Raw genomic sequence first — 16,114 nt, forward strand, 5'->3', positions numbered from 1 at the left:
CCAACAAGTAAGCAGCGGAATAATACAAACAACATGCACACGTGACACAGGATTTAACGTGGAAAAACCTCCTCAACTTGAGGAGTAAAAAACCACGGCTGTGGACCGACCGGTCCACGCAACTTCACTATGAGAATGATGAGTACAAAGTCTTCTCTAGAATCTCTAGAGAGATTTACAACACATTCTCCATGTTGCCAACCGGCAACAGCAACAACAGCCATAAGAGGCCAGATTTCAGCAAAGCAGAGTTTACACGGCTTCTGTACTCTTCAGTGTTTTGCAAACTGCTGAACCAAACAACACCAAATTTGGCAGACAAGTAGACACATGAGTTCTTGACATCCCCTCCAAATTTCAGCTCAATCGGACATCATTTGCCTACCCAAACCGTTCGTCTCCCAAAACTACTCTGTTCTGAAACTGCAGCAGTCAGAGCTGACAAAACCACTCTCAAATCTCATGCTCCACTGACCCAATCCTCAAACCAACTAACCAGATCGAAGTACTCAAAGTAAGCAACGAGCTCACCAAGTTTGGGGTCGATCCAAGCACGTTTGAGCCTCCAACCACCAGCTTGAACACTGTCTAGTCAGATGCAGCAAATCTAGACATAACTTCTGCTTCTTCTTCTTCCTCTCTCTCAGGTTGTGTTTTCTCTTGTGTGCTCTCTCTCTCTCTCTCTCTCTCTCTCTCTCTCTCTCTCTCTCTCTCTCTCTCTCACTCTCACGAATGGCAGCCACACACCAGGAGGGGTGGAGTGGGGTTTTCTCCTTGCCTCAGTTCCCTTAGAAGCGCTCTCAACCGTTGGATGCAGCGAAGATCAACGGCTGACATGTGTTGGACTTATGGGCTAATGTTGGGCTGCCAACACACCTCCATGTGGAGAGACTTAGCCCAATAAGGTTCATCGGGCACATTAGGGAATTTGAGGAATTTTACGTGAAGGGCTCGGTCTAATTCAGTCAAACATGTACAAAGGGCAATATGGTCACTGACTTTGGATATATATCAAGCATATACCATCAAGTACATTTGAAAGGATTGTTTTTAGGGGGAAAAGGGCAAATAACTAAAGTTCAAAGTAAGATGTGGCAAAAAATCAAATCCAATGTAAAAAGTGGCAGATTGTCAAAGTGCAAAGTAATAAGTGGCAAATAATCAAATCTCCCTTCTTTTCTCGCCCCTCCCGAACAAAGCACTCTATCCACACTTTGCTTCTCTCCTCACGGCCACGAACAAGGCAGCAGTTGCGGCGGCTACAATTTGGATCGGCGGCGGCGCGTTTGAGCAAGCGGCGGCGACGCGGTCGAGGTGCAGCCGCTTTCTCCTCTCCTTCTCCCTTTCCTCTCTCGGTCCCGAAGCTCTGCCCACGTGAGCAAGGGCGGCTAGGAGATGGCGAGCTCGGCGGCGGGGAATGGCGGCGCGTGCTTTGCTTAATTATAGACTGGAGATAACATTCTTCAAGGTAGTATGTTTGCATCTGGCTGTGCCATGAGATAGCAACACCGGCTTCGGTCTGGTGCTCATCTTTTAATGATCTGCTAATGTATGGCTTGCCTTGTATGATGTAGTTTCAGACACTTTTTTTTTGTCAGACTACAGTGTATGCATTTGGTTGTGCGCATGGATATGTTTGGACCATGGAGTTACAATCCAATACATTTTTCGTATGGTGTTGTTGAGATATTACATGATACATATTTTTTTGTGTAATTATTAGTTGATTGAAAAAACAGAACTCAAATTACAAGTATAGGGGGGAAATCTTGCCATTTCATGGCAAAGAGGTCATCACAGCAAAGGTATTCGTCTCTAACCAAACATAAATTTGGCTACCCTTAAGACCTTAACCACCTCTCAATTTAGAACCAAACACGAGGATGGGGATATCCCCAACCACACATGGCTAGGGATATCCTCAGCCAAACCAAACCAAATGCCCCCTGAGTGCTAGGATGACGACCGTGTTTGCGGAGTCATCATCAGATCAAAGGTGCAGTCGCATGGCTGATCAAATGTCATGCTCCATGGAACATTAGTTTAGTGGGATGTTCTCTTCATCTTCCGACTACTTAATTACTATTCTGGCATTAGTTCAGCGGGCTTCCAAATTTTGTCTAATTTTGCAGAACTGGACAGCCTGTCTTGTATTAATTTTTTAGGGTAACTGTACTGCCTCCTACTCGCAGATTCTTCATGCCGATTGATCTTCACATGTGCGCGCATTTATGGTCAGTGAATATAAAGAGGCTTATTGGTTGTTTTTCATCAACTGGTTGGTTGCTTCTGCTTGTCTGTCCACTATATGTATAGATATCCCACTGGAAGAGAATTAGTAAACAGCACGAAGCTAGCTAGCATTTCTCTTCTCCTGTGGAGTACTCCAGTCCCTTTCCTTTGAGGTCAGGTGAGTCCCTTTCCTTTGAGGTTGGATAATTTTGCGGAACTTTCGGAGTAGAATTAATGGAGCTCGGTTAATTTAGCAGATTTTCTATTTGCTCTTTTTTTTTCCTCCTCCACAGTTAAATCAAGATATGGATGGCAGACAATACATCAGCAGCTAGTTAAATCAAGATATGGATGACAGACAATACATCAGCAGCTAGTTCATCGGAAGGAGGACACGAAGAGCCACAGATGGACCGACGACTCCTGAAAGCAGCCGCATCTGGTGATTCCACATCAATGGAGGAGATGGCTTCGCAAGATCAAAGCATTCTTCTTGGAAAAACTCTGCAAGGGAACACCTGCCTCCACATATCCTCCATCCATGGTCACCAGGTGTTTTGCACGGATGTGGTGGCACTGGAGGAATCACTCCTTGCCACTGTAAATTTGGATGGGGAGACGCCTCTTCTCACTGCCATTACACGTGGCTGGGTCTCATTGACTTCTGTCTTACTCCGATGCTACCGCTCACGGCGGTTGAGTGAGGCAATCTTGCAACAAGACACGCATGGATGCAATGCACTGCACCATGCCATTCGCAGCGGCCACAGGGAGCTTGCGCTGGAGTTGATAGCAGCAGAGCCTGACCTGTCGAAGCATGTGACCAAGTTCAATGACTCACCCATGTACATCGCGGCAAAGAGAAATTTTACAGATGTTTTTGAGGAACTCTTGAATGTTCCAGATTCTAGTCATGCGGGACGGTGTGACAACAATGCTTTGCATGCTGCAGCTACAAACGGGAATGGAGGTGAGACCTAGGTGCGCAGCATAGATTACAGTAATATAGTGTAGTATTTACATCAAAGCGGCCATGGGATTGAAAATTTAGGATCATCTACAGCATATTTGATGTTATGGTTCCTCGGCTTTTGCATCTACAGTATCAGTTGTGCGCCAAAGGCAATCATCGTTCCTCGGCCCATCATTGACTAATTCATGCCTCTTGACTATTTTTCAGACATTGCTACAAAAATTATGAGGATGCGACCTGAAATGGCCAGAGCAGCTAACAAGTACGGCAATACACCAGCAAGATTGGTTGTCCTTTATAACAAGGTTGACATGCTACGAGTATTGCTAGAACATGATTGTTCTTTAGGGTATGAAATGAGCACAAAAGGTTTTCCCCTGCTTCATGCTGCCGCATATCGAGGTCATATTGATGTTGCTGGAGAGATTCTTAAACATTGTCCTGATGCTCCTTATTGTCAAGTAGATAACCAGGATGGTTGGACACTCCTACATACAACTATAATTAACAATCATGCAGAGTTCACCGAATTTATCCTGAGGACACCGCAGCTTCGCAAAGTCATTAACATGCAAGACAACCAAGGAAAAACCCCTCTACATTATGCAGTCCAAAGTTGCAATCCTAAAATAGTCGCTGCCTTACTGTCTCACGAGGATATAGATGTAACAATGATCGACAACAATGGTGATCCAGCAACTTGGGAACTGTGGAAGGTCATACAGAATGCCAAAACTTTAAACTGGGTACGTATGTTATCTTTTAATTCATGTAGAATGAATTGTGCATGCTTATGGTATAAGGTCATTTGTACCCAGAATGAGGTCATTTGTACCTTCCCTTTTATTAATTCATGCAGAATGAAGTGTGCATGCTTATGCTAAAAGCGAATCCTCAACATACTGGATCTATTTATAATCTTCATCGGAAAGCCAAGCAAGAGGCGACTAATGCATCAAGGAAGGATGCAAAATCACTAACTCAAATATACACAACCAACACTTCGTTAGTAGCAATCCTCATTACGACAATCGCCTTTGCTGCCGCGTTCACCCTACCTGGAGGATACAGCAATGGCGCTGGAAGCGAAGGACTTCCCGTCATGTCTCGCAAGGTTGCATTTCAGGCATTCTTGATCTCTGACACCTTAGCAATGTGCTCTTCATTTGCTGTCGCCTTCATATGCATCATGGCAAGGTGGGAGGATTACGAGTTCTTGGTTTACTATAGATCATTTACTAAGAAGCTCATGTGGTTTGCATATGTGGCAACTACCACAGCCTTTTCAACTGGTTTATATACGGTGTTGCCCCGACATCTCCACTGGTTGGCCATTGCAATTTGCATTACAGTAGCTTTGTTGCCCATTCTCACGAAGCTGCTGGGCGAATGGCCTGTCTTGAGTCTTAGATTTCGGCTGGGAAAAACTTTCAACTCTGATCTCCTTGACATTGTGTGACCTCAGGTATTTGTCTTCTGGTCCTTGTAACATTTTGTAATCTATCTGTAGTTGACACTGTTTGGCTACTCATATAGAATTGTTCACTCATCATGAAAAAATATTGTGCTATTATTCTTGTATTCAGCTCAAATTTTGGGACAGAATGTGGTCATGTTATTCTTGTATTCCACTTAAACTAAATGCAGTGATCCGGTCTCTAGAGATAATTCATGCCATCTGCAATGGCAGTCGCCATGGGTTATCAGCATCTGAAAGACAAGAGAGTTGTCATGAAACCATAAAAAAAGATGCTAAAAGCACCACAGAAAAGTATATTATATATGAAGAATTCAGGTACTGTTGAGCACTAGTAAGATTGCACGTGCAATGAATGTATCGACTGATGCACAAAAAAGCAGTCTGTTTATAACAAATACCGATGTGTACAAATAATTGGTAAGCCAAATAATAATTTATTTGCAAATTGCTTGCAAGCAGAAGCACAATATTAGCTTGTAAAACAGCAATCCTTATAGATATATCACGGCAAAGTATGACCTGTACATTTTAAAGCACAATATGTAATCATTACACCATGGATAACATGTAAGGACCACAAAATCACTAAATTTTACACTTTTATTACAACAAATCAGGAGCCATGAATACTAATGATAGCAGAGGACATAGTGTAATAAGTTGAAGCAACTTGTGCCACCAGTTCACCCGGATCAAGGACTTAGCGTTGGCTCTCATCTCCTTGGATACAACATATGGGACGGCGGGCAGATCACCCGGCAGTGCTGTCTGATGGCAATCCGAGGTATCTGTTGCTCCTTGGTTCTCAGTTTCTGGGTCAAGATTGTGATGATGAAACGCATGAGGCCACAGCCCTGAAACAGAACAGGTATCATTTCATTTCAGTTATACTACTGCCTCTGTTCTGAAATAAGTGATGTGGCTTTAATCTGAACTAAAACCATGCCACTTATTTCCGAACAGAGTTTGCTAAAAGGGCTTCATTTGAAACACCTGACACCGGCAGAACAAAGAGCAATGGTATTATGTACTCCTGAATTACACTATGTATCAACTGAATTGCTAGTAACACCTGACACCGTTGATCCTGAATTACATTATGTATCAAACTGTATCATGTATGCACTAGAAATTCAGGATCAACTACCGTGTTGGCTAGCAGGATGTGGGAAGAAGTGCAGGTAGCAGAACAAAGCAGCCACCAGCACTGTACGGATACACCCACACGACACGATCGACACTTTGTCAGCGCAATCTTCAGGAGATACAACTGCTGTGCTTGTCTTTTCGAAAGAAACAACAACTACTGTACTTGTAAATTGTAAGTACAAACTCCATTGTAGACTTAACTGAATGAATGAAAGCCTGTATGTGATGACCTCAAATAATGCAGTGGCTCTGAGGTGTGCCCTGGACCTCTCAAGAATTCTTGTAGCCAAACAAATACTGGTGTCTAGGCTTCTGCAGCATATGCATCTCGCTGCGTGGATCGGTCATCTGTGTTCTTGAGTGCAGCCAAATCGGCGGCGTTCGTTTCACCTTGTTAAGCATTCGATCCCCTTGGCCTTGATCATCGAAAGGAATCGAGCTTGGCGTTTTTGCCCATTTCTGTTGCTACTGGAGTGGCATTCTTTTGCTACTCTTACTGGTGTTTCAGTAACTAAAGAAAACAGTTTGTCAGTACTCAGCTTGCTTTGTATTCAATTCATTTGTCTTAGTGACCGTGTCCAGCTTGGAAAAAAAATAGGATATGCAACAAGGAGCAGCTAGCATGACAAACTTAAGATACGATGATATCTAGAATCATATATGCATGGCATCTCACTTCATTGTTGTCGCAGGCAGACAAAGCTGTGAGGCCGGGCGAGACCATGGTTGGTTTCTCCGCCTAGAATTGGCTTTTTCTAAGACATTGTTAAGCTCCCTTTCCTTCACACCCATCAAAGATTTATCACCTCTTCCTGCTGCTGCTGCTGCTGCTGCACATTTGACGGTGAATCGCTCGTTGACGGCAAGCAGCACTGGTCCAGGTGAGCCCTCAACCTTGCTTTCTTCTATGGTTTCATTTCTCCTTCCGCTTTCCACATACCCCTTTGTTTTTTTCCATGTTTTGTTCAAAACAGAACCCAGTAATCTATTGTAGCTCTGAAATCAAAGATAAAATATCGCATGCATAAATCATAATCAAACTGAGTTTCATATGTGAATAAATCTCACTTGAATATCCCAGTGTATATTTTACGTACGTACGTGATTTCTGGTCAGGGCGTTAACACTTAACAGTTGCAAAGAAATATTTAAACTTTATCAGCTAATTCTCACTTCATGACATTTCTCTACTTTATCCGTTGGAACTAACTTCATTAGGATTTTTGGTGGAAACATATCTTGAGAAAATAATCACTACAATAGTTGGCTTGTTGTATACAAATAGTCAGCTTGTTATATAATCTGACTAGAAAAATTACTTCCTAAATGCTAATTGCATCGACTGCTTGCTCGCAGGACGGATATAAATGTCTATTCCAGTCAGCATGAGCTTATCCGCTGTTGGGGTTGTTGGTGCCGTCAACGAATGTGTCACTTTGTTTCAATGGGCCAAATCTGCCATTCCCTCTCTTTACTCCCGATGGAGTGGCTCACAGGAGCAAATTCTCCAGGACCATGTGTTGCAGTTGGAGAGTGGCCTACAACGCCTCAGGGATACCCTTCCTGCAATGTACGACCTCGTTAATAAAGCAGAGTGGAGAAGCCACGAACATGTTGTGGCCAAGCTCCTTCCTAATCTCAAGGATGCAGTGGCTGAGGCCGAGGACCTTCTTGATGAGTTTGGATGGTACGAGAAGAAGGTACAAGTGGAGGGCAATGCAAGCCAATCTTCTTTCATTGACTTCTTTCATACCGCCGTACAAGGTAGCCTCAACAAACTGAATGATGTCCAACTGAGGTTGAACCATCTTTCAAGTCAGCTGGAGAATATGGGGCTCCGTGGAGTTACACGATGCTTTGACAAATTAGTCAGACCAGAGACCACATCTTTGCCAAATGAAACAAAAATGTTTGGTCGTGACAAGGAACTAAAGCGGCTACTGGGATTTCTCAATGTACCGACAATTTCAAAACGCAAGAGAACAACTAGTTCAGTCAATGCATCCGCAAGCTCATCATCAAGCAATCATGTTGGTAGTGAATCGGGAATATTGGGTCTTCATGTTTTGCCAATTGTTGGAATTGGTGGTGTTGGGAAGACTACTTTGGCCCAACATATTTGTAGTCATCAACGAGTGAAATCTCACTTTGAGATGATAATTTGGATTTGTGTCTCGGATGACTTTGATGTGAAGGGGTTAACTAAAGAGGTGATACAATCATGTACTAGAAATGGGGCAACAACTGATAATTTGGATTCTCTTCAGTGTGATCTCTCTAACCATGTGAGCAATAAAAGGCTATTGATAGTCCTCGATGACATGTGGGATGATGCCTTGAAGGAAAATGGGCAGTGTTGGAAGAGGTTTTGTGCACCTTTTAGAAGTGCCCAACATGGAAGTGTGATGTTGGTCACGACTAGATGTCCAAATGTTACCGAGGGGGTGCGCACAATGGAGCCCGTTATAGTTGAAGGTCTGAAGGACGACGTCTTTTGGAATTTCTTCAAATTGTGTGCGTTTGGATCTGAGGGTTCTAATAACGATCCTGAGTTAGAGAGCATTGGTAGAAGTATACTTGCTAAACTAAAGGGTTCACCTCTGGCCGCCAAAACTCTAGGACGCATGTTAAGCATGGACCTTCAAGCATCACATTGGAATTCTATACTCGAGAGTGAACTGTGGGAGTTGAAACAAGAGGAGACTGACATTTTGCCTGCACTTCGGTTGAGCTACATGTACTTACCACTCTACCTGAAGCAATGCTTTGCATTTTGTGCTGTGTACCCTAAAGATTACAGATTTCATAAGGCACGCTTAGCTGAAATTTGGGTGGCAGAAGGTTTTGTGGATCCTCAGTGTGGTGTTCCAATTCAAGATATTGGTTGCCAGTATTTTGAAGACCTTGTAAAACGATCCTTCTTTCAAATAATTAGTAGTAGATATGTAATCCATGACTTGCTACACGACATGGCACAAATGGTTTCAAAGCAGGACTGCTGCATCTTAAGAAATAGGAGTGACTTGGATAAAGTTCCCCAGAATGTTCGTCATCTCTACGTACTCCCTAGCAGTGAGTTTGATGATTCCAGCTTGTTAAAGCTATGCAATTACACAAAGTTGCGTACCCTAATTTGCAAGAAGGATTTAAAGAGAAAAACAGGCTTTGTAATGGGCGAATGGTGTACTAAACTTCTGTGTATGCGCGTGATTTCTTGTGACTCCACAAATGAGTTACCAGATAATATTGGCAATTGGAAGCATCTTCGGTACCTTGAAATCAACAAAGCTCGCCCTCTGAAGAAAATCCCTTCAACTTTTTGTTGGCTTTATCATCTTCAAATTTTATATGCCAAGAATTGCAGGCTAGAATGCTTGCCCGATGACTTTGGTAAACTGATTAGTTTGCAGAAGTTTGAATCAGTTGGATTAACATATTATGATGGGTGTCGCATGTATCTTGGTCCAGATAACAAGTGGAGAAAGATTACGTTAATGAAGAATCTGAACCAATTCCGTGGGCACTTGGAGCTTATTGATGTGCACTTGCTAAGTAAAGATCATGCCGCAGAACTAAACCTGAAGAATAAGAAATATCTTGATGAGTTGAAACTGAATATGCGGGAGGATCGTCCCACAGGTTTCCCTGAGTCTGATATTGAGTTTGATATCGACAACAATGATGTTGAAGTGCTTGAAGTTCTACAGCCTCCTATCAGTCTCAAGTCTTTGTTCCTCCAAAACTATGACGATAGCTGGCTCCCAAGTTGGTTTCAACCACATAACCTACCAAGATTAACATCACTTACTGTTGTACATTGTTTTCAACTCGAGAGCATATCACCTCCTGCATCACTTGAGAAATTGGTGATCAATGATTGTCCAAACCTAGTTTCAATTGGTGGAGCAAAGGCACTTGCAAGAATAAAGACCGTCGAGATATCCATGTGTCCAAAGTTAAAGGAAGCGGAGCAGATCAATACAATATCCCACCTAAGGTATTTACCTAACACTCAGTTCCTGTCCAGCTTTACTACCCTTTTGTTCGAAATTCCCAATAGTCCCAAATTGCTTTACTGATCATTTTTTGTTCTTCAAGGGACTGGAGGCACCGGAGATAAATAGCTAGATTACGTGGAAAATGAGGACAACATGACTTCGTGCCTTTGCCTCATCATCTATATGTCTGTCTGTGGCTGATTAGTGATTTCTGCCCTTGAGTTTCATACCATCAACAATTTCTCATATTTGTACTGATAACTATCAGTTCCCAGTTTGCACCATCGTAGCAAACTCGTTGTAATCTATGAAACGACAGAGAATCGCAATCGTGTTTTGGTTCATCTTAACTCTGCAACATGTTCACCTTCCATTGATGAGCACCGCATCTGCCTGTTTGTGATATTTCCCCTTCTCCTGTAGTTTTCGTTCTTAGCTCTGTGGTTTGTGCTTGTGATGTCTTTCTTCTTTGGCTTCTCCTTCCTCTCTGGTTCTTGGCTTGTAAGAGGGCACGTTTCAGGTTTCAGAAGTAAAAAAGCATTAGCTAGTTTGCTATAGCAGTTTGCAGGGGCCAGAATTGGACTCCTCTGATGATTATTCCCAACCGTCACAAAGTTAACCTAAATGCCCTTTCGTAGCTCGTATGGCTGGCAGAAGGCTGCACTTCCAGATGCGGCGTACAAACTGTGGGATTTGGGAGTAAATCAGGATCAGTTTGTAAAATGAGCAGGCAGCTCAGCCTTTCTCAAAAGGAATTTATTGCGGTGTGCAGCAGAGTAAAAGGCAGTGTACTTCTGCTCACCAGTATATGCATGTGATGCTGATTGTTGGTGCTGATGATGATGCTTGGGTGACTTGAGAGCCTGAACTAGCTAGAGAAGCCTGCTTATTTTTCGAGACATTGTCTGGGGTTTATGAAGGGAAATAGATACAACACTTTTCAAGGCTAGGTACAGAATTTCCATTAAGGGCCTTGTTTCATTTTTCATGTATCCTGGGCTAGTCGTCAGTAGAGCTTTCTTCTTGTTTTTCTGTTGTTTACCTCTTTGGGACTAGCCCGCCCTCTGCTTTAGGTTTCATTCTACTTCTTTGTTTTCCTTGTACATTTATGTTTGAAAAATAATAAAAATATATGCATTAGAGTCGTGTTTTTCCGGTCAAAAAAACTTATGGAGATTTATTGCCTTCATTCGTTCACTCTACCTTTTGATTTATGAATAATGTTTCATGCTTTTGCGGTAGCTGTACTTTGCTCCAATACATAATAAAATATCACAGGGTAGATGTCACCAACTTTCTCCTAATGATTCGTTGAATGATCCTTTTCTTACCGATAAATTGCTGTAATTAGGAAGCTTGTTTCATAATATGAACACGGAAGGTTTCTAGCACACAACGATGTGCCATCAAATCATTTATATTCTGATCCGTAGCTGTTTTCATACCCCCAAATGCAGTTTTATAACACTTTGCTATCAGAAATTTACTTAACGGCAGCAAATTATATTATCAGGAACTTCTCAACAAAAATTTAAAACCTAAAGATCCATTGACGTGCCCGGATTTGGAAAAGTAAGTACTATTCCAGGGTTTAGTGCTGTTGCTTCAGTCCGTGATTCCTTAAAAAGCAAGCTATTGGTTACCGAGTTATAGATGATATATTAGTTGACTTCTGTTGTCAGACAATATTTCAAATCAGTTAACCGTAACAAGGATTTATGAAAGCTTATATTCTACAGACACATTATTTTGCATAAAACTCATCCGCCCTTTCAACTGAGTCAAAGTGTTCCCCAAAATCAAACAGTCGTATCGTGTCTATCTGCAAAGAAATCTAATCAGTTTTGTAATTAAATATTCGGTGAGAACAAAAGGGTGACCTCAGCTCATTCACTTTTCCTGTACATTATTAGTTTCAAATCTACAAGTTGTCAAGAGGCAGTTTGCCCTTTGTATATATGTACCTTTGGCCATGCCGAACAGCCTTCCCTGTACTTTATCCTCCCAAATATATTGTCAAGCAATATTTTACACATATTACTGGTCTAGTTGTCAAAGTAGGCTATGGCTGAAATTTTAGTGAAAGCAATGTGTAGGTGTATGTTAAGTTCTGCAAGAGAAAGTCCTCAACTTTTCTGTTGCAACTACGACAAAGAACCGTTCGTTGTCTGTGTAATCGCTGATCCTTGTCACTGGAAACTCGCACGCCCATAGATAAGAAATGAGAGTTCGTGTGCATATGTGCTGCTTGATCATCATGATCCAGAATCTTGTCCGACTGGAGTCAAAACTGGAAGATTCAGGCCCACGCTCAATATAATAATACTTATGCACGGGGGCAAATTCAAAGTCTTGTAGCCATTTTGATTAGACACTTCAGATGGAAATGGTTGCACTTCCGCACAAAACCCTGGCAAGGTCTCTCTTTGCAGATTAATGAGATTGAAAGGGATGCAGCTTCTGATCTTCACCTTGGAAGCAGTTCTAATCTTGCACGTGTGCCTCTGCAGCTCCCCATCTACTACAATATGTACCTGTCAAGTTCAGAGGAATTCAACAAAGGGCGGATTTTATTAGCTCAAAATGGAGCATCAAGAGGATACAAACACAAGAAGCACACACACGGCCTCTGCATAGTAGGATGCACACAGCCAATAAGGATGGTCGCAGAATTCTTGGTAAACGATTCACCCGATGACCGCCTTGCAAGGTGTAATCTGCGACGCAATATAAAAATAAATGATGACTGCAAACACAACTTCTTCTCGTGTGTGTGTGTGGGGGGGGGGGGGGGGGGGGGGGTGTCACCAGAGCACCTTGTTTCATCGCCCTCAGGTTGTAGGCGGTTGGAGTTTGCTTGTATCCTGTACTAACTTGTGTGTTCTCCTGCATGTCCTCAAAAAAATAAAATTCCCAGTCTCTCATCCAAGCCACTCTAGAACATCTGCTACACAATTGGACTTGCTACCTAGTGTAGTGGTTCTTACAACTTCTGAAAAAGTGCTTTGTTACGTGTTGTCCATACATTAGACTCCAGATTGTCACATCATGGGCTACTTATTTGTGGAGTATCTAGACCACCTCAGCTTGAAGATGATCGCAGCTCAGATTTTGACATTTGGACATCACGGTACCAACTACTCCTATTTCCATAGGCAGCCGTAGCAGTCAGTGTGATAGATTCAGTGAGCATTCTGCCTTGCTGTACGGATTTGGTTAACAGTAAGAATTGTCTTACCGATAAGCTTATCATTTCTTAAGGAGAGATAACTTTCCAAGCAATCTTTTGACAAAGCATATTCTGTATTATTTATGCAATGCACAATTATTGATCAAATTAATGATAATCCTCTATTAGTTGAATAAATTATTTGGCTTTCAACCATGCCTTTTCTTGGAAGGGCAAAACTGGTAATTTTGTTAAGAAAAGACAAAGTGTTTCAGATTTCTATTGCACTAGTTGCATAAATTATTTGGTTTTCAACCATGCCTTTTCTTGGAATGACAAGAATGGTTGTTGCCTTAAGAAAAGAAAATGTCTTATAGCTTCCTAATGTCTGGGAGAAATGCAAATGTCATAAACTCATAATAGCTCGTAATAATGCCCCTCTGAGAATCTCCTATTTTTTAATGTCAAAATGATAGTTTTGTGGACCTCGGTTGAAATATGAAAATCTCCAGTTAACCCTCTCTATAAGAGTAGTTCCAAAGTTCAAATAGATTGCACACTTATCCTACCATGATAAAAAAAAAATTGGAATAGCAGGAGAGATGATATAATATTGGAGGTTGATGGGACAAGCATTATATAATAATAACAATACAAACGTGTTCTTTGATACTTAATCATGTTTGAGTTTATTTTGTCAAAACTGATGATTACTTACTTGATTGGCCGACCACCACTATATATGTGGTACTTGCTATTTGTTTCCTCTTTGCCTCATCACTCCAAGACCCCTCCCTTTCCTTGACATGGAGCTTGAGCTTAGTCTAGGCGATCTTCCGACTCCAGTGAAGGCCAACACCATGCCTGCGCCGGCGACATGCCAAGGAGAAGACCACGACGACCTTGCACTAGGGCTACGAGTAACGGCTACCGAAAGAGCTGGCCAAGAAAACCAGAGAACAAGCATAGAAACTGCGGAGGGAGAAGATAGCGATGAAGCATGCCCCGAACTGCCTGTCAGAGCAAGCCCTTTTCGCCAAGCCTCTGCACAAACAGGTAAGTTAAAGAGAATCCTGCAGAACAAGCTGTTGAATTTGATCGGTTCCCATCCCAGTAGGTCCATCCATATGTTGCTATGTGCTCGTAGCTTCTGTCTGTAAAATTATTTGTATGTTGCTGAGTCATTTTTTCTGTACAGCGAGTGCGAATTCACGCGGGTTTGATGTGAACGCTGCTGTTCCGGTGGATGGCAGAGCATCGACAGCGAGGTCTTTGTCACCGCCGTCCATGCATATGGAGGTTCCTGTGACACAGGGAGTTGATGAGGAAGGTTCAGAGGATGAAGACAATGGAGGTGGAAGGGTGAGGAAGAAACTGAGGCTGTCCAAGGAACAATCTGCGTTTCTAGAGAGCAGCTTCAAAGAGCACAGCACGCTAACCCTGGTATGCTATGCAATATTTTTTCTAATCGATCAAAATAAGTGGATGATGTAGCTGGATTCATTCATTCGGCATATATCCAGGAACAAAAGAGCTGTTTAGCCAACCGGCTGAGCCTTCGACCACGCCAAGTTGAGGTCTGGTTCCAAAACAGAAGAGCCAGGTATGTAACAAAATCTATACACCAGTAGTTTTCCCCTTTTGAGTTTTGATGTCACCATTTTCCAGAACAGAAGAGCGACGAAATCTAACATCATATTTATCGCAGGACGAAGCTGAAGCAGACGGAGGCGGACTGCGAGCGCCTGAAGCGCTGCTGCGACGCGCTGGCACGGGAGAACCGTAAGCTCCAACGGGAGGTGGCGGAGCTGCGCGCCTCCCGTGCCCCGTATCCGCTCTACAATCTGAATCACCACATGTCTGGGTTCGCCACGGCGCTCCCAGCGTGCTCATCATGTGACGCCACCGCCCGTTCCACCGTCTCCGCCGTGTCATCTCCGGGACCGTCGCCGATGTCCACCTTGTTTCCCGGCAGGCCTCACTTTGGCCCCTTCACCGTCACCCACCCGGTGCCCCCCCTCCGCCGCCAGCCGTCGGCGACATTGTGACGTGGCTGGCTAGCCTGGCCGGCCCGTTCATGTTGCCTAAGTTATGTAAATAGCCTCTTGTGTTTTTGTCACCAGTGATGTACATACATACATACGTAGAAAGGAGTCGAAAACCATGTGTACATCTACTTTGTAAACTCTACAGTTTAGCCATTTTTATAACGGTAGATGAGCTGAGCTCGCTTATACTCCCTTCGTTCCTAAATACTCCCTCCGTTTCTAAATACTTGTCTTTCTAGGCATTTCAAATGACTATCACATACGGATGTATGTAGACATATTTTAGAGTGTAGATTCACTCATTTTACTCCGTATGTAGTCACTTGTTGAAATCTCTATAAAGACAAATATTTAGGAACGGAGGGAGTAGTAGGTGTGGAATTTGCTATTACGTGGCTGACTTTGGAAAGTTGATTTGGCTTTGTGTAAAAAATATAATCGATCGATGATGTGGTTTGCAGAGTGTCATCCTGGCAATTGTCGGCAGATCTCTAATTTCCATTTGTGTACCAGTCACAGTGTGGCACATGCCATTTCCTGGTTAAACATTAACTGTGACCCAATGACTCTGCGTGCTGGCTGAAAAGGACAATGAAATTGGTGATGCGGACCTCTGCAAATTACAATCATTGAGGCTGCATCACTGTCATCACATATGCGTATGTGTAGGAGAATTTGCCAGTTATGAAACTTGTCTTGGTGGTTGCGTGATTGCCGGCAAAAAGAAACGAGAGGGAGCATGCAACGTGTAGCAACACTGGCCAAATAATCAAACTGATGTGTGGAATTCTGGGTTCCGGACGCCGTCAGCATCAAGTTGGATATGCGCCGCACACCTGTCACCTAAGTGTACACAACGTTAAAATTATGTCGATTGTCTATATAGGGATATATATAGTTTGGACTTGGAATATGCAGAGGGTTAGGTGTTTGGGTCGAACATATGAAACTCAGAACTATTATATAAATGCGCCGTCGCATGGCCAAAAGAGACTAAACGAAGCTGTTGGCTAGACAGGAGATCATGAAGGGGATGGTCCGGGCGCCTGTGCCAAGGGTGTCCGG

The 16,114-nt window shown here is 42.9% G+C and overlaps 3 protein-coding genes across 8 annotated transcripts; all 3 read left to right on the forward strand.

Moving 5' to 3' along the window:
- The first annotated feature begins 1,227 nt into the window (after positions 1 to 1,227).
- Positions 1,228 to 5,296, forward strand: LOC123182921 (ankyrin repeat-containing protein NPR4). 2 transcript variants are annotated; one of them, XM_044595602.1, is made up of 6 exons: positions 1,228 to 1,314; positions 2,193 to 2,410; positions 2,526 to 3,202; positions 3,413 to 3,951; positions 4,065 to 4,402; positions 4,486 to 5,296. In XM_044595602.1, exons 3-6 carry the CDS (start codon positions 2,584 to 2,586, stop codon positions 4,613 to 4,615), a joined length of 1,626 nt encoding a protein of 541 aa, XP_044451537.1. In that variant the 5' UTR covers positions 1,228 to 1,314; positions 2,193 to 2,410; positions 2,526 to 2,583; the 3' UTR covers positions 4,616 to 5,296. The 2 variants fall into 2 exon arrangements, with proteins under 2 accessions (XP_044451537.1, XP_044451536.1); XM_044595601.1 differs by having other exon boundaries at positions 4,065 to 5,296.
- A 7-nt stretch (positions 5,297 to 5,303) lies between these two features.
- Positions 5,304 to 10,238, forward strand: LOC123182919 (putative disease resistance RPP13-like protein 1). 5 transcript variants are annotated; one of them, XM_044595596.1, is made up of 6 exons: positions 5,304 to 5,553; positions 5,649 to 6,006; positions 6,079 to 6,361; positions 6,527 to 6,715; positions 7,191 to 9,831; positions 9,933 to 10,238. In XM_044595596.1, exons 5-6 carry the CDS (start codon positions 7,202 to 7,204, stop codon positions 9,952 to 9,954), a joined length of 2,652 nt encoding a protein of 883 aa, XP_044451531.1. In that variant the 5' UTR covers positions 5,304 to 5,553; positions 5,649 to 6,006; positions 6,079 to 6,361; positions 6,527 to 6,715; positions 7,191 to 7,201; the 3' UTR covers positions 9,955 to 10,238. The 5 variants fall into 5 exon arrangements, with proteins under 5 accessions (XP_044451531.1, XP_044451534.1, XP_044451533.1 ...); XM_044595599.1 differs by having other exon boundaries at positions 5,649 to 5,705; positions 5,815 to 6,006; positions 6,079 to 6,715; XM_044595598.1 differs by having other exon boundaries at positions 5,649 to 5,705; positions 5,848 to 6,006; positions 6,079 to 6,715.
- Positions 10,239 to 13,771: 3,533 nt separating this feature from the next.
- On the forward strand, positions 13,772 to 15,684 carry LOC123175144 (homeobox-leucine zipper protein HOX7). Its single transcript, XM_044590147.1, has 5 exons — positions 13,772 to 14,057; positions 14,200 to 14,444; positions 14,525 to 14,604; positions 14,710 to 15,010; positions 15,511 to 15,684. Exons 1-5 carry the CDS (start codon positions 13,808 to 13,810, stop codon positions 15,592 to 15,594), a joined length of 960 nt encoding a protein of 319 aa, XP_044446082.1. The 5' UTR covers positions 13,772 to 13,807; the 3' UTR covers positions 15,595 to 15,684.
- Positions 15,685 to 16,114: the final 430 nt, after the last annotated feature.

Source organism: Triticum aestivum, chromosome 1D (assembly GCF_018294505.1).
Source record: "Triticum aestivum cultivar Chinese Spring chromosome 1D, IWGSC CS RefSeq v2.1, whole genome shotgun sequence".
NCBI lineage: Eukaryota > Viridiplantae > Streptophyta > Magnoliopsida > Poales > Poaceae > Triticum > Triticum aestivum.

Coding starts and splice junctions, on each gene's coding strand:
- LOC123182921 (XM_044595601.1), top strand. CDS start 2,584: ATGACAGACAATACATCAGCAGCTAGTTCATCGGAAGGAGGACACGAA. Junction 3,203..3,412: donor AGCTACAAACGGGAATGGAG/GTGAGACCTAGG, acceptor ACTATTTTTCAG/ACATTGCTACAAAAATTATG. Junction 3,952..4,064: donor ATGCCAAAACTTTAAACTGG/GTACGTATGTTA, acceptor TAATTCATGCAG/AATGAAGTGTGCATGCTTAT.
- LOC123182919 (XM_044595596.1), top strand. CDS start 7,202: ATGTCTATTCCAGTCAGCATGAGCTTATCCGCTGTTGGGGTTGTTGGT. Junction 9,832..9,932: donor AATACAATATCCCACCTAAG/GTATTTACCTAA, acceptor TTGTTCTTCAAG/GGACTGGAGGCACCGGAGAT.
- LOC123175144 (XM_044590147.1), top strand. CDS start 13,808: ATGGAGCTTGAGCTTAGTCTAGGCGATCTTCCGACTCCAGTGAAGGCC. Junction 14,058..14,199: donor CCAAGCCTCTGCACAAACAG/GTAAGTTAAAGA, acceptor TTTTCTGTACAG/CGAGTGCGAATTCACGCGGG. Junction 14,445..14,524: donor AGCACAGCACGCTAACCCTG/GTATGCTATGCA, acceptor GCATATATCCAG/GAACAAAAGAGCTGTTTAGC.